At 40.1% G+C, this 20,713-nt stretch overlaps 1 protein-coding gene across 6 annotated transcripts in view; it reads right to left on the reverse strand.

The window, feature by feature from the left end:
• The window catches only part of SERCA (ATPase sarcoplasmic/endoplasmic reticulum Ca2+ transporting SERCA), a 52,386-nt gene that overhangs the window by 18,380 nt on the left and 13,293 nt on the right, over window positions 1-20,713 (reverse strand). For all 6 annotated transcript variants that reach the window (XR_015535228.1, XR_002542549.2, XM_022060325.2 and 3 more), the window contains exons 3-8: window positions 14,325-14,342; window positions 6,580-6,662; window positions 2,749-2,853; window positions 2,162-2,300; window positions 1,462-1,604; window positions 644-734 (exon numbers count right to left, since the gene is read on the reverse strand). Coding sequence is in view for 4 of the 6 variants with exons in the window: in XM_022060325.2 (XP_021916017.2) it covers window positions 644-734; window positions 1,462-1,604; window positions 2,162-2,300; window positions 2,749-2,853; window positions 6,580-6,662; window positions 14,325-14,342 (579 nt within the window). In the remaining 2 variants the exon portion in view is untranslated. The remainder of the gene's footprint in view (window positions 1-643; window positions 735-1,461; window positions 1,605-2,161; window positions 2,301-2,748; window positions 2,854-6,579; window positions 6,663-14,324; window positions 14,343-20,713) is intronic.

The raw sequence follows: 20,713 nt of genomic DNA on the forward strand, positions 1-20,713 counted from the left end.
CATGACAATAATAATCATGCTCCTCCTACGCCTAAGCACCACACAGCTGTAATTAATGGTGGCATGGAGGTAAAACCACTCATTCTTCCCTCAGCACCAGATGATGATGTCTGGTCATCTTCACATTCCAGTCACTTTGCTTCCAGGATAGAAGGCAAAGCGGATCTCAGAGCTGGTTAGGATATGGTGGCAAAGAGAAAAGTCCCTGCTCTTGATGTTAAACCGTCAACGTATATCATATTGCAATACGAAATCCGCCGCACTAGACATCTGCTGGTCAGCCTTTAACTCTGGTGTTACAACTGTTTATCGTTATGCTACAGTGACGCACGGCTAGTTGGACCACATATAAGCAGAGTCACTTGGCTGACAAATGTTAAAAGACTCGCTACACTGTCCCACTTATCACAGTACAGAATTTTCTTAAATGTGCAATGAAAATAAACAACTGACTGACTCTCTCTCGTTATTTCATGATCTTCTTCAGCCACAACCAGAGACTGTGTTCCCTTGTGCCGGATACTCCAGGCCAGGTAGGAAGCGATTAAAGACTTCGACGGATTATTCGAAGTGACTGTCACTCATATTACCTTCACGGATTCAAAAACAAAAAACTATATGTAATGGTGTGTCTGATAATTACCGATGGCAGTGTTGAGGCCAGTCCCAATCACAACACCACGAGCCTTGCCAGCAGCAACATTGGTGCCAGAGAAAAGAATGTTCTTCTTGTCCTGCAACACAATATGGAATGATTTTAATACAAAAAGATGCAGTAACAAGTGGCACGTAATGTGATACATCGCCTACGTCCACACCTAAGCAATTAAACTGCTTGCTCGTGAAAATGCAGCTATATGAAATGATCGCTGAATACGACATGTTCTGCGATTTGCACCAGCGTTGCTGTTTTTCAATAGCCTTATTACTTTTAGTGTGAACCCTGCATAAATCCACATCCACTTTTAGGTTATGACAGATGTCTTAAAAAGGGATAAATCACATACGCATGTGTTTATAAAATGCAAAATTACTCTGCTTGAAAATGTAAACGCTGATTCCAAAACACGCAAATGACATTAAAAATTATTTGCATCTCAATCTTGCAAGACAGAAGTCACAATACAACAAAATCTCAAGAAATATTCATGTGCCACATTTATTATTACATTCGCCTAAAATAAGAGCAAAATCATTCCCAGTTCCATCCAATCAGTAAAAAATAAAACTGATATAAAATATATCCTACACACATACAAAAAAAACTGAGAGAAGAATACCGACAGCTTTCATGCAGTATGATAAAAGCTGCTTCACCAATAAATAGACGTGCACAAGAATATCACGTGCATTCAATGACTTCTTTTCATTTCAAGAACTTATTATATGCATATTTTAAAAAATACGGAGTTTCTCTGTTTATATATCACAATTCCTTGGCATTACTGATCCTGTGCGCACCTGGTTCACAGCTCGGGGGTCAGGAACGGCGTCAGTGTGCTTGATGACAGAGATAGACTCTCCTGTCAGGATGGACTGGTCAATCCTCAAGGTGGTAGAGAAGATCTTGATCAGACGGATATCAGCAGGAATCTTGTCACCAACTGCAAAATATCAATCAACATATAAATTTGCAAGTTTCTTTGCGAAGAACTCGGTAAATTTCAGTGAGGTGGTTGACTTAATACAAAACTAAGCGGTTTTTCTTACTGATTCCTAATTATGTTTCTACAGTTTGATTTCCTACCATTATTTTCCGAGATTACGCAGCAAATAACGGATGCTATGGTTCTATTTTATTTATTTATGGTTTACTTAACGTGCTGCCGAGACCATATACCGTATAATGACGGCACAATTAATAATGAAATGGAAAGGGTGTGGAATGTAGCAATCATGTCCTACCCCTGCATTTGTCTGGAGGGACTGGGTACAACCAAGAAAACATGTCAGGCTAACAGTTGAACCTGGGAGCTCCTGAATATGAAACAAGTGTAATAACCACATGGCTGCAACAGCATGAGTGGTAAGAGATGGGGGAGCACGTAGCAAGAGGAGCTCATGCCTTATTTTACGGTAATACCGCTGCGTTCGTCTCGACGGACACAGAACACTGAACACGTCACGCAGAACGGAGACACAGACCGTAGTTCCAACTTACCCGACACTTCAACTACGTCACCAGGGACAATCTCCTTGGCACGAATCTTTTGGACGCCAGATTTATCGCCTCGCACAACCTTACCCATTTCAGGTTCATATTCTTTCAATGCTTCAATGGCAGATTCTGCATTCCTCTCCTATACATTCAGAAAGAACAGTACCATTGTAATCACCTCTTAAAATAACTGCAATCATATTCTCGAAATATACGATATATTTAAGCAGAACGTAGAATATATGTATTTGGTTAAACCTGTCTAAAATTAAGCTTCAATTAAATTAAAACTAGCCTTGATCAGAAATATCCCAAGTCAATAAAAGAGTAAAAGCCGATGTTAAACCATCTATGAGCCTATTAAACCAGAATTATTTCATGCAGATACAGAGGTGGGGGGAAAATGATCCGAACATACACAGAGTTTAAATATGTAAGATAAGACAGAAAGTTATGTGAAAAAATCTGCACTGGATGTTACTGGCTTCGAGTCTAAGGCTGTTCGCAAGTAATACCGGATCGCTTGGCCTCCGTAAGCAGGATAAAATGCCTATACAAATATATAATCATGAGAAAGTTGCACTTCTTACCTGCCATACACCAACGATAGCATTAGCAATGAGGATAAGCAATATAACGAATGGTTCAACAAAGGCGGTGATCTGGTCATCATGTTCTTCAAACAAAGCTAGGACCTGCAATAGAAAAATTTCAAGAAATGAGTTACAGAAAAACTCAAGCAACACTACTCTTGCCTGAAATGGATGGATGCTCACTTAGTCCAGGTTTCCCGAGCATATAAATATTATCACTTCACGTGTAATTATCCAATATCATCCTCGCACAGAATGCCAGTGATAATCTACATAAAAAGCCAGTGATGATCAAAGAATTCATCAGCTTCAATTCTTACGAATTGTAACCTTTCTGATACATCACAGTGATCGATAAAGCGCACAGACATGAATTTTATTGTCGCAATGATATCACTCGTTGAAGATGACCAAACGATAATGTCAACAGTATCTTTTAGCGACGAATCAACGTCGGGAAAGGTTAGGTGCGTGGTATTTCTGTACGGATGGGTCAAAACCGGTGTTACGTACCACAATACAACAGAGCTGTAGTTCCTACCTTAACCGCTAGAAGACAAAGTCACGTGTGTTTCTACTTTCTTTGTTTCTGACTCCATCAATCGTCCGTTTCTTTTTTAAAAAAAGCCTTAAACATAAAAAAAATCACTACGTTTCGAAGAATGCATCTGTGGTCAACAGATCGGGAATAGTTCGGTCTCCCACTCATCTGAGAACAAAGAAAGATCTATCCTTCGAAACGTAGAGATTTATTAAGGTCGTGCCATTTTAAGCATATAAAAAAACATTCGACTGCGTCTTAATTTTAATCTTACACTCATTAATTTAAATTTTATATCACAATAAGCTTCTGAAACCGGAAATATTACGTATTACTCCAAGACTGACTTACATTCCCACTGATACTTGCCGGCGGGGGTGGTATTACTGGGGGCGGGGGTGGGGGGTGGGGGTGAGACAGATACACGGAATGCTGTGTAGCTTTCTCCCATGACGCATAATCCACAGGTTCATCAGTTTCTGGTACGACTCGTAATAAAGATTTTTGACGAAACTTCCGGTATGAAGTTATCTTCCTCTGTGTTCCATTTTACCGCCAACGTGAGAATAGAATTAGCTCTGCCATTCCCAAGAGATGACGTCAAGACACTAACTTCGTAAAAACTTTAGAGATAAGAGAGGAATGAAATAGAACTGCGCGCGCGCATCTGTCTTATGTAATGACAAGAACACTGAACGTCACTTATATGACAGCTGTTGAACAGTGGCTTGGCGATTAGACTGATCCCCAGCCCCTGGGGTCTTACACAGCGTGTTTCCGATTATTCGCAGTTTATTAAACGACGACGTATTAACGGAGACTCCTTTTGTAACTTCATTACTTATCCAAATTCTTCCAATCTCTTTCGTGCCTTCTCTCTGCCCCAGTATTCCATTTCCAGGCCTTTCAACTCAGAACGACGAAAAATACTCGGATGTTTTCGTCAGGAACATTAGAAATACTACCGAGACGTGGCGCACTTGTAAATCACAGCCTTCTTCCAGTTCGTAGTTTAATCAGGATTTAACCGGCGCTTTGACACCAGGTCAAGCCTCTTCGGTTTTCGTGTTGCCGATGTGGCCATGGGACAAGAGTTGCCTCCCTGAGTGACCAAAGGTGCCTTGACCCAGACCTGACCGGAGTATGTCCTCCCCACCGGAAGGTAAATTTTTATATTAGGTGTTAAATGACTTGACCGTGTCGTGTCCCACAGTGTGAACCAGCCCATAGAGATCAGTCACTGGGTGGGGTGGGGGGGATATTTAGCGTCGGTAATGTGATGCAGTTAAAATCAGCGGAAACTGGAAGCGGCTTCATAATGCACTGTTCAACACACTACTTACTTCTGCTCCAAATGGCAGCGATCAGAGTGCATTGAAACCCTCCCACTAACTACAAGGGTGCTCTATTTTCACACAATTCCAAGTCCTGATATCCCGAGTGCAGTATTCGTATTTTAACAACTAAATTAAATTGTGTGGCCAGAATCTGAGATCAGTTTCCCCTCAAAATTTTTGTAACATTTGCTGTTTCAGACAATTTTTCCCGCCCGGAAAGGTATTTTTGCCTGTGAATAAAGATAAAATGGTCTTTCGGGCCATGCTCGATTTTATCTTCAAAAACAGTTACGTGTAACGTCGAAGATCTTACAGTATTTGAGAGTTTTCTACTTCCAAATTCTCAATATTTCATCTTTCATGTCTCGGAGCTCTTTCGGTTGAATCGTGGCATGTGCTTGGGGGGGGGGGGCCACAAACACCCCTAAAATAAGGGAGCTTTAGCGTCATTTGTAAGAAAACAACCAGTCACTCAGTTACTATCAGACTAGCAATTTCTTCAGCAGTTCGATAAGGAATGACGTTAGTGTACGCCATCACAGAACTAATGCGCACTAACAGGATTTTCTAACTTTGAAAATGACGCAAACGATACCATAATTAATTACAGTGATATGGCACAAGGCGACCATTATGTTTCAAAGCTGGAGGAATGTGAAACACTTACAAGCACATTTTCTTGTAAAAATTCTCACACATTAAGAAGCTCGAACATACTTCAGCGTTCATATTTTCCACTGCCATTACATTCTAAACAAAAGCCTCAGTGTTCATGGAATTTTTGAAGTCACGTCCAACTTAATTTCGAATACAAAACAATTTTAACCATCTCAAACGTAACCAGAAACCACCCTCTCGCCGACATGATAAAAAGCCTCGGATATAAAGTTATTACAGACAAGATCTCCTGAAAGCTGGTGTACTTTTAACTGTACCAAAAACTCTGCAACATTCGTCTTATTACAGCTCGTAAGAGTCAGCGCTGGCCCTCAAGATGACGATTTTCTGGGCCTGCGACGTCGTGTGGACCCGCGGTAGATACCGGCGTTTCGGAGAAACATACTGTCTCCACTTTCAACCCTGAAGATGAAAGCAGCATGTTTCTCCGAAAAGTTAGAAATTTGCCTACGAGTCTACCATAACCCAGGGTAACAATTGGAACGGTCAGACCCTTCCTAATACAAGACACGGGACTTTCCTGTAGGGTCCTGTTCCATCAGTTGAAAAAAAAAAAATTCACGCAGACCTGAACAATTTATAAAGATGCACGTCATTAATTTTCCCCTCCTAACAGGTTGCCCTCTTTAGAAAGACGGTCACAAGTGCGTAAATGCAAGGAGATATGTCATTAGTTTCTAGAAATGGAAGAAGGAATACGTTTTTTTTATAGATATCTTTTCTTTACTTCAAGTGCATACACTCGACCCTCTAAATCGTGTTCATTCGTGAAAGTTTCTCGGCCGGTCGTGGGGGCGGTGAGAACTGGCAAAGGCTCTTGAACACGCACGAATTCACGCCCATCAGTTTTAAATAAACTCGCATTCTGATGAAATGCAAACTGAAAAATTAGTAAGTGGCCGGCATCCACCCACGGTAAAAAAAACTGGCATTATAAAACCCCAGCTGGATTCAAACCAGCTATCCAGTGTACCAGAAGACACTATAATCGTCGCGAAATTCAGGACTGTGTTCTACCTCTCGCCTTCGCCGTTCACCATGCCCTGACCAGATTCCTTCTCTCTCATCTTCGCAGGAAGAAAGTTTACATTGCACAGAGCTGCATACACATACCCCTTCTCCGTCAAGAATTAGCTGCCAGTGAAATCAACATTATCCTACAGCTAAAGAAACATATATACCAGCAGTGACGTCAATACGTTTGTCCTCAAAAAAGACTTTTTGGGCCCATCACAAGCAAAATAACCACGGCACTAACCGCTATATACTTACAAATGAGATGATCGCTGCTAACAATAAGATCTTCACTAACAGATCGTCGAACTGTTCCAAAACCAACTGCCAGATCGACTTGCCTGCAAAACAAATGAAAAGTGTTACACCTAAATTCAAGCACTGTGTAGCAGGAGAGTACATCAGGGTCATCGAAGAAGATGAAGGTTAACCAAGACATAATAAGATCTGCGATTATATTATTATTATTATTATTATTTAGTGTTCTGTCTGACGACAAGTCCATATGAACAGGATCCTTCCATCCTTTTCTCGGACTGGGACCTGTTCATATACGTTCTTGGCAGATGATCCAGAAGTGGTTTGCCATTGCCTTCTTCTGTGTGTGAATGGAGTAATTGTTGGGATGCCACGGAGGAAAACTCCGTGTTGCCTAGACCACGGCCTTGCCCAACACAAGTTATAAATTCGGGCACCGCCTGTAATCGAACCCGAGACCCCACGATTACAAGGCCAGCGTTCTAACCGCTAGACCACCGTGGCTATTCTGCGGTTATTACGACGATGAAAATGCCGACTGTACGACAAATCTTCTGGGTTCCGACGCCGTGCGCTTCTACAGGTGATTATAAACGTTTCGGACAAACAAAACACCATGTTCACGGTAAATGAGTAGACGGAGTCACAATCCACGTATCTGAAAGGCGACTACAAACCTGTACGTACACATGGAGCTGATTAATAAACGATACAAATCCAGGATGGGTGGTTTTGAAACAGTTTTAATAAGCACATATGCGCGGTTAAGTCGTATGCAACACGTAACTGGGCGTCGCCGATTCAAGCTACATACCATAAAACGTCAACATAACATTAGGCAAAAATATATTAACACTCTACATGAATAAATGTATACTACTATCATCTTAAGAGTTCTGAGTCCTTGTGGAAAATCAGCCCTTCATTTATGCGGTTTTTCCCCCCGGAATGCACGGCCAACCACTGATATGGAAAAATATCTGTACTGTCAAATGACCGATATTACAAAAACTTGTTTCGTCGTTAACTGTTTACATCCAGACTGATTTCATCTATTTAAACTGAAACCAATATAAATAATATTAAGCAATCCAGTCCTTACCTCGAAGAAAACACAACGTGCCCCCAATACAAAGACGAAACCCTGGGAAATAATCGCTGTTTATTCTGAGAATCACACACACGCACCGTTCGCAAAATATTGAGTTAATGACTGTCGAAGCATGCCCGTGGCATTTCAAGAGTTAAATGTTGAATTAAACATAACACCATTATATACTTCTTCCTGGTTTCCAAAACTGACAACTGCTACTCAGAAAAGGTTGCCCTACTTAAATTGACAAACCCGAACACAATAAGGGGAGCACAAGACAACACAACGGCGTAGTTATCAATTTGGGTTCAATATGACGTAACGAGCTGTAATCCCATAATTATTCCGGGCTTGCACCGAATTCTGACCACTTCATTCTCCAGCTACAATTTCAGTGTTGAGTCTGGAACAAATATAACCTCTAACACACCGAGGTCCAAAGAGCTCCTGACATATCCGCTACTCCACTAAGCATATACAATACACAATTCCAGAATAAAACAGAAATAAATCTTCTACGACGAATTTGACAACTCTCGAAAGTAACTGAACTCACTTCCTATATCTCCAAATGTTACTATTAAAATACATTATTTTACTTAGTAATGGCCAATGATTTTTTCTTATACAATCGTCCACTCATCGCGTCAAGTCCGAGCGACAAGGTTCAAGGAAACACCTATGTCAGGGCTGCTTAAATCTGCGAACTGTCGATTCTGAGCAAACACGATTTCATCATCGTCACTCGGCTGAAATTTTACAGATGGAGTGACGGACACGGAATTAAAGCCACCAAGAAATATTAACCCAGAGGAACTTCACCTACACCAAGATGTCTTAACCCTTTCAAGCCGAGCGGTAACTACAGGGTGGGTGGGAAGTAACTAGGCATTAAATAATCGCTAAGCATTGGAAATATTGAGGTTATAACCAACTTCCCACCCACCCTGTACATGGAAATATGCTTTCATAATGACAATCAAAGCTACATTGTGTATTTCGTACGATTCTCAATGGAAATATGCTTTCATAATGACAATCAAAGCTACATTGTGTATTTGTGTATTTCGTACGATTATCAATGCAAACAGCGATCATTTCTCTAAATAACGTTAACCAGCTGATATTTGTAATGGCGAAGTGGAGTGTTTTCTTCGCGGTACGAGCTTTTTTGCTCCGAAGGGTTAAATTATATTTAGCCTGTGGAGCTATAAAGCGGAGAATTAAGACTACCACGAGTTGAAATGCTGAGGACACCGAGAAAAATTACTTTTAAAACAAATCACACATTTTCCACGACAGAAAATGTCGCGTAACGATTCTGACGTGTTGGCCAAAATATGACCGCTGTGACGTCACAGCCAGCGAACTGCACGAGTGGGTGGCACAAGGTGCTGCTCTGTTTCAAATTGACGTCAATCTCCTGCTGCATGGACCCTAAAGACAGCTGCGGGCCACTAGCGACCTCCTTTCCACAGTCACAAACTGCTCTAATGTTTATCACTCGAACCGATAAACAAACCGACCACGAATACTAACCGAAAGGACGAGAAACAAACTTATGATTGCAATAAATGCTTTGTATTTGTTTATTTCCATTATCCAAACGTTTGTATTTGTTTCACCAACAAAAAATTCCTCGTCGCAGAGAAGGCTTAACTGAATCCAAAGATTCGTCCAGGGTTGGACAAAGAATTTACAATTCGTGACGGTGTACACGTTATTCCAAACCATAAAGAGAAGTCTACTAGTGTCTGGAATTACGAAAGATTTTTCTGAATTTATATGTTTGGAAGCGAAACATGGTCAGTGAGAAAGGCAGAAAGAATGAGGGTAGAAGCATTTGAAATGTTGAATACATTAAGTGGACTGATAAAGTACGAAATGAGCTGGTCTTAGACAGGATAGGCGAAGGAAAAATCTTACGAGAAGAAGAGATTCGATGGTGGGACACATTCTGAGGCACCCAGGATTGGTTAATTTGGTAATGGAAGGAACAGTTGAAGGGAAGAATTGTCGGGGGAGACAAAGATTGGAATTTTTGAGGACGTGGGCTGTAGAAAATATGTGGAAATGAAAATATTGGCGCAAGATAGGCGAAAATGGAGGACATCAAACCAGTCGAAAGACTGATGGGGGAAAGAAAAAAAAAAAAATACAGTGTCCCAAAAAAGATGCATACATATTTTATACGGAACATTAATTAACCTTATTACCAATCCCTGTGTGCTGTGTTTACGAGGGAAATTTGGTGTGGTCTACACTCAACACCTAGACCACATTCGCTTATTCACTAAGTGCCAACGCCGACGTATGTAATAGTTTATTTTATTTAAATGTCTAATTATATTCACTGAACGTGTATACATATTTTTAGGACACACTATATACGCCTTTTAAGTTCGTTCCTTCCACATTTCTTGCGCAACCAGCATCTTAAATTGTAACACTTTCAACAGCAGTGCCACAACAAGACAGCTGAATACCAATCTTCATTAAAACAGCAAATGAATATTTCAAGGTCTGAGCATTGTTACTGAAAAACAGACCTTGTAAATAAATACCCTCCCAGTTTTGCCTACTCTCAGAAACTTTAAATCCTGTCCTCCCCAAGATCCAGAGACAGAAAAAAACACTGTTGGTTGGTTCGTGATCATTTGCTGTCGTCAAAGGACTTTGGATTCATAACCAAACTTTATATTTCTTGCCATGCAATGTTGCAAAGATAGGCCAACCACGTACATGTACTCCAAAGCAGCACAGTTAATATAACATCTATATAAAACATTAAACAACAAAATTATTCTGCACGAAAGTCGAGATATTGGTGAAAATATTCGTATTTCGCTTTGAAAAATACACGAAAAACCAAAATCAGGGTACCTTGCCTTCCGAAGAGATGAAATCGCGAGCCTAAATACGAAGCAGATCTTCCGAACACTTCAAACCGTTGAATATATAGACAGATAAATAAATAAAAATAAAAATAACATAACGAAGTCCCCTGTAATTATGTCATCAAGCCAATTTTGCTTGATTAACGTTTGTTTCAAAGAATGTCACAATTATTTATTCGTCTAGTCTACGATGCAAAATCAAAGAAGTATATCACAATGCCAATAAAAAAGAACTCTTACTTTTAAACCGCAGGGAATGGAATTTCAGTGTTACAAATGTTTACTTCTTTTATCAGAATGAAAGTAACCCTTCAAAGGTACACACAACTGCCTTCCTCGCAGACTAAGCAGACGAGAATTCCATGTTTAGACTCTGGACAATGTTTCTACGATCAGAGGGGTCGCCTCAAGCAGCGAAAACTGAGTTTCAGGTTATGAATGGGTATTTCGCCAACCACTTTAGAGCTCTGTATTCCAGACCAACTGCTGCACACTTTGTAATGCTGTTCCCGGTTCCCATGACAACCCCGATTTTGACAGATCAAACCGCAATGTCCCTCCCTCGCTGACCACAGTTCATTCTATTCGCAAACCCTAGAACTGTCAAGAAAAACACGACTCTAACAGAAAATTCTTGTCATTTTTTAACTTGTTTTATGACAGAGAAGCAAAGCTACACAGTGCAGATCTCTAAAGACACCGAACATTTATTTTAAAATTTTGTGGAAAATAATATTGATACAATTTTACACCTGAAGATGGTTCGATGAAACCGAAACATGTTGTAAAAATGTTCCAAATGTAAATCGATTATTCGATGTGGAACATAAAATGATATTTTAATTATCTTATTTGTAAATTTTAAATATAATTGTGATTAGACGGACAAAACCGAATAATTAATTTAATTTGAAACTTAAAAAATTCGGAATTCCACTCCTCCGTTTGTCATTACTGCAATACAAAACAATTTTAATAATATATTATTAAATTTCCAATATGGTATTCTACAAAACGTCGTATTCGAGAGGTCCCGGGTTCAAATATCGGCCCGTAGACTCGTTACCCTGACAAAGGTTTTTCGTGAGAAACACAAAGAGATGCCTTAAATTAGGCTACGACCGCTTTGCAATTCATTAATCATTAACTATCCTATATTCGACGCTATATATATATAGTTTGAGCTACTGACAGCAGACAGACGAGACAAACGGAAAACAAATGCGATCGAAAAATAAAATTCAAATCTACGAGTCGAAACAGTAAGCCAATTATCAAGAATGTAATCACGAAATCTGAACCGGGCTAACTCATCACTACCTTGTCAGCGATAATTACTCCTGGCCTAAGTACTACTCACAGTTATTTTAAGAGAACGATTCACAACCGTATTAATTACTCTCTCGTATAATAACATCACCATCGGATGCTACTATTAACATATATTTTTATTATTACTAAAACATGTTACGATTCTAATACCTGACATATTTCTAGGTCCAGCTGTGTAAGCGTATAAAGTAACGGTTATCATGAACTCAAGACACACGAAGGTTGGATGCTTCCTGGAATAATTTGAGAAATGCCATACGTAGGTTACTGATGACGTCTCAAAAATCAAAGCACGAGATATTTTTTGAAAGATGCTTATTTTGAGGCGGCTTCCGTAGGACGTCGCTCATTTGCACCTTGTTACTTCCTATTATATTTTGACTAGTGATAATACATTTTTAATACGATTTCTCTAATGGCAGAACGTACCACAAAACACACGTGCTCGTATTTTCGTGGTCACAGAGTGAAAACTAGAAACATTTACAGAAAAATATTTCAAAGCAGCGATAACTGAACTGAAGAACTCTGGCCTTCATCCTCCTTGATTTAATAAGCCCGTTATCTTAAACGGCAAACTATAAATTATCAAGCGGTTAAATATGCAGTTTTTTCCCCAATCTTCCGTTACTTCCTGTTAGATCAAGTTCTCACCGCATTCTATTATCGATCTGTACATTTTCGTTTGGCTGAAATACCAGTTTGACACCCACAAAAAATTGAGTAAAAATGTTTATTTTTTTTATATTTTAACCTTCTCTGACAGGAGATGGGAACATAAAACGATACCAGCACGGATAAAAAACTCCCTAACTTAATCTACTCTCGTTCGTAAATACAGGTAACCCTCGATTTGCGCCGGTTCAATTTGCGACGATTCAGAATAACGCCGATTTTGAAAACAGCAAGTCAAAAATCGAAAAAAATATATTTTACTATCATTTATAACGTTTTACAATATATCTCGTACTGATTATACTAAATCGTAATGCTTTATCCAAACTCTGCTTACGTTTTAGAAATGAAACATTGGCAATGACAAAAGAATGACGAAAGATAAATATAAACTGCATACAGATTCTTCGGTTACTATTGGTTGTCATGTCACGCCATAAACGACAAACCGGAAATATGTCAGAATCAGGCTGCAAGCCTCAGAGATAGCTGAGTACATTATAAATTATCAGGTAAACTGGATGCAGCAACAAGACGAGATCACTTTCATGACGAACCACGTCAGAGGGAAAACGTACGCACCAGTAGAATGTTAAGGCCAACTATGACGGAGGTTCTAAACCTCTGAACAGGCTTTGCTAGCATAAAGTAGAAGGAAAATGTTCATCACATAAGAGTTACTAAATTTAAGCAGTCCTCAAAATGGAAGGCAAGTTCCAAAAACCAAACAGACTTAAAATTACGTAAAAGCGATAAATTTAAATACAGAATGTTCATAAATTTTACTTTTGGTGTTGATTTTCATACTTCCACGACACGAAATGACGTCTTACATTTACCAGCGTTGATAACGACCAACACGTTAACTCGACAGACGTCGAAACAAGTTCGAGAATTCCAGGCGTCACGTTTTCGAAAGCTGCCATAATAATCTGTTTGCATGTGTTGACCTTGCCTTGATGTCCAACGACTACATCATAAAATTTAGCATTTTACTAGCATCTTTTCCTCCAGAGGCAAGTCAAGGACAGTCGATCAGGAATCTTTCCCCAAAAACTTGAAAAAAAAAAAAGAGGGACTTGATTTCCAATACGGGCGGTACACAGCCCCTTTAGCGACTCTGTTCGAAATAAAAGTTTCTAGTATGTTCCGTGGTCCCCTGGATTCCAAATTCAATGACAATTACGTTCTTTCTGGGCATACATGAAAACTTCAGTTCAAGGAGTCGCTGAAGCCTTGAAATACAGGATCATGGTACCTTCTGAAACCTGAAATGCTCGAACGCGTTTCGGAGATGCACGGGGCGGAACTTCGCACAAATTCTAAGTACATTTCTTGTTACATTATGGAAAACACTAACACAGAATGTAGTTTTTTGGACATCTGCATTATGTGGCGTATGACAACGAAAGGTGCAAATCTGCACAAGCACGTGTAGTGTGTGTGTGTGTGTGTTTCTTTCAGCAACTACGAAAACTATTCTCATTGTGATTATCAAACTACACACGCAGCAAAAACTAAAATTTTAGTAACCACCTTACACACAGTTAATTGCTGATTAAATCACACAGAAGATCCAAGCTAGAACTGCTTATTCGGTTTTACCAAAAATAAATAAATTTGGAAATGTAAGTTACCAAATTATGCCTTAAGAACATGAATGAACACTACATGGGCCCCAAATTTTATAAAATTACCTCCTTATTTTATGCTCAATTCTTAGGAGTATAAAACGAGATTCTACTCACCCTCTTCAGCTGGCAGTTCTGAAAACAAAGAGAAAAATCCATTAATAACACGCATTAACACAAAATATAAAGATTCACTTGAGATGTCGAGCTATTATTAAAACTTTATGAGCAAATGATCTTTCCTCATTCTACCAATGACTCGAAACGTCGTGAGTCAGCAGCAAGGACCTCTGAAACGTCGAAAAACTACCAGACTACATGGCGAAACATCCCAGAAGACAGCAATTTTCGTACTTTACATAGTGAAATCTGAGTACAGAGCATTATGAATGAGAATAAAGCAACTTAAAAATTCCCTCTGGTTAAACGTAATTCGATGACGTTTGCAGAATTCCCACATGAATGGTCGTAGCAGCCAAGAAGATAACCTGCCCACGTAAAGAAACGAAACCTCTTAACTTACGCATGCGCTGCTAAGCCAAACACGAAATATAAACAGGAAAGCCAAAAATAAATGATTGGATAAAGGCAACTCTGCGCAGACAGTTCAAATGTACAGGGGATTCCGTGCTTTTTTTTCAACAGACAATGAACAGCATTTCAGACCTGGCATCCTGGACAAGAGAAAAATATAACAATTACGTCCACTTTGTGTCGCTCGCAGATAGCAAAAGGAAGGACTTCCTGAGACAGAAAAAAAGTGGGAAGGGCTCTTATGACATCATCTGTGCACAGTACCACGCGTTAGCTAGTGACGTCAACAAACCAGGATAATGGATCAATGCCATGACGTCAGCAAACCAGTTCTTCCCTACGTAAGCATAAACTGTGATTAAAACCCTAAACTCTGAACAGGTTTTTAAGTACGCACGGGTGTTTACCGCTGCTAACAGTACGGAATTGAAAACGTAACAGGAAAAACCCCGAACACGGAAAATAACTTCATTCAACGTGTCATACGATAAGTACAAATGCAAATTTCATCTGTCACTTTTGAACTCACAACTTAAATTCAAAATAGTACGTATCACCATCTAAAAAAAAAACAAGTCACAAGCAAATAACCACCAGTTCAACTATTTCTGCTTCATTTTGAACACCACCAAATGGTCGTGTGTCAAATTTAAGCCAAAAACCATGTACCGTCATCCACATTAACACCCGAAACAAAGGCAACCTCGAGTCCTGGACAAATTATTGTTCCCACAACATTATTTTTTAAAGAAAAATCTTACAATTATACCACAATAGTTGTTTTTAGCAAAAGCGAAAAAAAAGACAAGAAAAGATTCAAATATAAACACTTTTATAAAACAATTTACCAATAGTATTAAAATATATTAAAATATTATCCTTTGTTCCGTATCGAGTACTCGATATGTAAATGGAGTACTCGATACGGAACAAAGGATAATATTTTAACCATTTAATTATCTTATATTACTTTATTGTGATTGACGGACAATTTTAATATATTTTAATACTATTTTTAAATAAAATCACAATATGACGCACCTACAATATCTTAAACAATTTACCACATATATATATATCAATTTCTTCTCAACATCGAAACAGAAATGTTCCAGTGTTATCGCAATCCGCGAAGGCCATCACGGTTACAAAAATAAATAACAAAACCAGTGTTCAAATGTCAAATGTCGAATAGCCGATCGCTCAACCTTACACGCTAACCCGACGTCGCCGAGTGAGGTATTTAAGCCCCCCCCCCCCAGATCAAGATAAGGGAAACTCCCACACTGGAACCAAAGTTCTACTACAATTCTTATAAGCCTACGTGATTCCAGTACCAACAACTTCACAACTAATTTACTGTCCTCGTTACTTGGTCGAAGATCCATACTTTGTTCAGTGTGTGGTTAAGTCAACCTGACAAGTAAATACGCGATAAGGTATCAGTTTTCAAGGTCTCTGTAAGAAGGCCAACGGCCTTATACGTAACTCTTATGAGCACAGGCAGTTCCGGGAAGATTTGGTTGCAGTCAGTTAATGCTAAATTATGCAATGGAAGTTTACAATAGAAGAATACACCGAAATTAATTCAGTTCACAGGTTAGTGTGCTAGACCCACGCGTAGATAAGATAAAATTCAACTGAAGTAACAACACATTTTATCGCTTGAAATTTTAAACACATAAAGTTAAATTTAAAATAAAACCCTACCTAATGCACATGGACCCCTTCAGGCACAAAACGTCGAAACGAATGGCCGGCCATATTAAATTAATGCAGACGTATCGCATATGACGCTTGAAACCGGAAGGGCGGTGGTAATTCCAGCTGTTTTGTCGACAGATTGGAATTTGTCACATTTCCCGAGTCACGAATTTTTTTTTTACCAGTTGCATGTTTCACGAAGAACAGAAAGCGATTTCGACGAAAAGTAAGATTCAACTTTTGCGCAAATGGCGTGACCATCGCCCTAGAAACCAGGATGACCTTGATTCCTACGTCACTGGGGAAGGTGAGAGAGTCTACTACACGCGACGTACGTCCTTCCATAAAATATTATCTTCTTTACCGTCGATAAACATATTTTCAGGAACAACTATCTCCTACAGACGAAATACACGCATCAGATTTTAGGTTCTCGAGGAGATTTCTCTTGTCGATGTTGATCTTCGGGGTCGTAAGGCCGAATGAACATGTGGGTAGATAACATTTCGAAAGAATTAATTTTCAAATTCACCCTCGAGGTCGCCACACCTCAGAAGACCAAAAACTACAAAAGAAACACAAGACTCCAATGTATACTGACCATCATAAAAATTGGACAGTGAACATGAAAGTAACGCGGATAGAGAGGACCTGCTCCTACATCCCTGGCACCCAGCTGGAATGCAGCCAGGCTTACTTTTAATAGCTGATTTAAAAGAAATGTTGATGGACTTCTTTCTTACTTTATTTTTATTGGCAAGTACCAAGCGCATTGGACATCGTTCAACTTTCTTCTATTATATTTCTGTATACTGGCAGTACATATCAAGTTGCGTTTTCCCTTCCATTACAAAATTTTCCAATCAATCACTTAACTTCTAGACGCAAACAAGTTAATTGCAATTCATATGCGAGTATGTTCAAGTTTTACGTAAATATAGTAACCAATTACGTTTGTCTAACGCATCAAACATTGATCTATAAAACCTTTAAAATATTCAATACAGCGGAAGTCTTTTCTTGCGAGCAAGGACCCAGCCGGAACGCGGTCGCTCCTACCGCCAAATCGCCGACCAGTCAAGGTCTGCGCTGCCTAGTAAACGCACTGTATAAAAATCCATCGTCCGTTCCATTCCGTGTCACTGCGAAGTGACATGGCGATTAATATAGAAATGCGTCATATCACTTCCTTTCACTTTTTTAACCTGAATATGACAACGTAATTCAATGTCTACGTCTCGTACTGGCAAAGCGCACTCGGGCAATGTTTACACAGTTTCAGAGGTGTTTATCACCTGTATCATCAGGATGACGATGATGGCAGTACGCTCCTCTGTAACGTCGGCCAATACCTACGACACTATTCCAGAAGACAGCCATCTTCCAGCAAGAGTTCACGAGAGAAAAATGGTTTAGGTCAGTATTACGTACGGATTTACTGACAGTAAGATGGACAACAGTTTCCGCCACAAACTAAATCCTACTAAATTATGAACCTCATTTTGCCTGGTCGTCTGTAATGACAAAATAACCGGTAACACAGCGTGCCTGAAATAGAGATCACTACGAGAAGCTGATAATGAAAATCATCTCTTCATTACTACGTAACGCGATCGACACAATACACGTGTTAATACGAGCCAATTTGAACCCAATTTGTTATTCAAACGTCGGCTTAATGAGGAAAACCATCTTCGCCCTCGTCCTCAGGGTAATTAAAAGTACTCTTTGACATAATGTCTGTATCGCTTTACAGCACAATTCATATTATTTTATTTTAGAGTCGCCTTCTCAACGCCATGTCTCACAAAGAATCAGCTTAACTATTTACAGGTCGATCACGTAAACAATTCAGCACAACACCTTCATTGACATGAGCGGTACTTAACCTTTAAGGAACACGTTAACATAAATAATATACATTCAGTCCTTACCTCAACAGAAAACACGAGTCTCCATTAAAAAATAATCAATTCGCTGTTGCCACAGTAAAAGGGCGTAAGTCCAGAAATTACAACCTAAGTATTATTTTATTTAGTGTTCTGTCTGACGACAGGTCCATATGAACAGGATCCTTCCATCCTTTTCTCGGACTGGGACCTGTTCATATACGTTCTTGGCAGATGATCCAGAAGTGGTTTGCCATTGCCTTCTTCTGTGTGTGAATGGAGTAATTGTTGGGATGCCACGGAGGAAAACTCCGTGTTGCCTAGACCACGGCCTTGCCCAACACAAGTTATAAATTCGGGCACCGCCGGGAATCGAACCCGAGACCCCAGGATTACAAGGCCAGCGTTCTAACCGCTAGACCACCTCATCTTATTATTATTATTTAGTGTTCTGTCTGACGACAGGTCCATATGAACAGGATCCTTCCATCCTTTTCTCGGACTGGGACCTGTTCATATACGTTCTTGGCAGATGATCCAGAAGTGGTTTGCCATTGCCTTCTTCTGTGTGTGAATGGAGTAATTGTTGGGATGCCACGGAGAAACCGGGGAAGCCCCCGGAGGAAAACTCCGTGTTGCTTATACCACGGCCTTGCCCAACACAAGTTATAAATTCGGGCACCGCCGGGAATCGAACCCGGGACCCCAGGATTACAAGGCCAGCGTTCTAACCGCTAGACCACCGTGGTAATAAACTAAGTATACAGCTACATAAAAGCTCGCATTTAATATTTTCTGTTAACTGAGCGAAACTGTATCACATTCACATAAAAAAATATCAAAGAACACGATTTCTGAGAACTATCCGAAAATTGTTTTTGGTTTCCAGAACTTTATGATTTATAGCCATTTTTATCCTGGTTCCGGGGAATTGGTTAATGCTGCTAAAGGACACAATCACTTTCACTTAATCCGCGAATACACACTCTGTGGACAATTGAAGCAAATGGTACACATAGTTACCGCTGAGCTCCAAAGTGTTACGGGCACAAAGAAATGAAAGGCTAATGTGGGAGGATGTCTGTGGGCATTTCATTCTTCGGGTTACCCAAGCGGCGTCCGGACGAGATATATCAGGCTGAAGATATAAGCCCGAGGGCAGCATTCCGCGTCGTTTTAGCCTGATGGATGCTTTCAGAAACTTTCATCACGGTTCTCGTTTTATTTTGGATCCCTTCAGCAAAAGAAACTTGTCACTACGACGCCGTTCAAGACCCAGGAAACAGTCGATAAACCATTTTAGTTGGTGATGCAACTCGAAAAGCGATTGGGTTTCGGCTAAGCTTTTGTGGTTTCTTGCTGGAAAATGAGCACCAGGCCTACAAAACTCTCCCCGCCCCTTCACAGTGGGATAGCAACGCCCAGCATGTGACCACAGACACATATGCTTCGTGTCACGTGTCAGGTCGCCGACCAACTCAAAGTCCTTTCAACATAAAATTACGGACCTACACTCATTTTTAACGCCCAAGTGAGATTATGCAAAGTTGTTCAGTGACTTTACAGGAAGACGTTCTGTTTCCACAGATACAGTGTGTTTGGCCTTGAAGCATCTTCACCATTTTAAACCATCTAAACAGTATTTAAACATTCACTGAAAATGAACACACCATGTTCGTGCCTGCACAACCCCACAAGCTACAGGATGGACCTTGATTTGAGGACTGACCGCTTCTGACTTAATTTATATACCGTAGTTGTTGGGCTGTTTTTACATTGCACACCCTGTAGGCTACTCCGTTATCAGCAGCAACGCGTGTACCTGGTTGCTTGGGCGCTTGTGGCATTCACACGACATGCGGGCGTGAAGCTGAAATTCAACGCTGAAGACAACAACTTGTGGCATCAAAGTATGTCACAGCGAAACAATTGTTTCCATTTGAATAATCATCCTATTGTAGTAGACAGCGCATGCGTACCGAGCACTGCATTTCACAGATGGGACTGCAGATTCGTCGTAGAGTTTTCGCGGTGCAGCAAATGGCCGACTTTTCAGAAAACATATGAAGGACGTAACAACTGCTACACGTTCACCGGGAATGGACCTTTTTAAATTGTGAAAGTGACGTCACAGTCGGGGATTCCCCACTTGGCTTGGGGTCCCTACCACCCGCAGCAGCGCATGGAGAGGCCTTCAAGCGAAGTTATCAGCGATTTTTGTCAGAACTGTAAAATATGCCAACAAATTTTAATAAGCAGGATCTGTGATTTTCACGGCGATGTGTCCCGAGGATGGCCGTCTTATGGGTTGTATCGCCGTGTAGTCTGGTAGACGTTTACCAGAAAATATGGCGCTACAACCCCGAAGACGGACGTCTT

The sequence above is a fragment of the Zootermopsis nevadensis genome, unplaced genomic scaffold (genome assembly GCF_977971745.1).
Source record: "Zootermopsis nevadensis isolate Lab colony 2312 unplaced genomic scaffold, Znev_1.0 Znev_ptg000015l, whole genome shotgun sequence".
In the NCBI taxonomy this organism is placed as follows: domain Eukaryota; kingdom Metazoa; phylum Arthropoda; class Insecta; order Blattodea; family Termopsidae; genus Zootermopsis; species Zootermopsis nevadensis.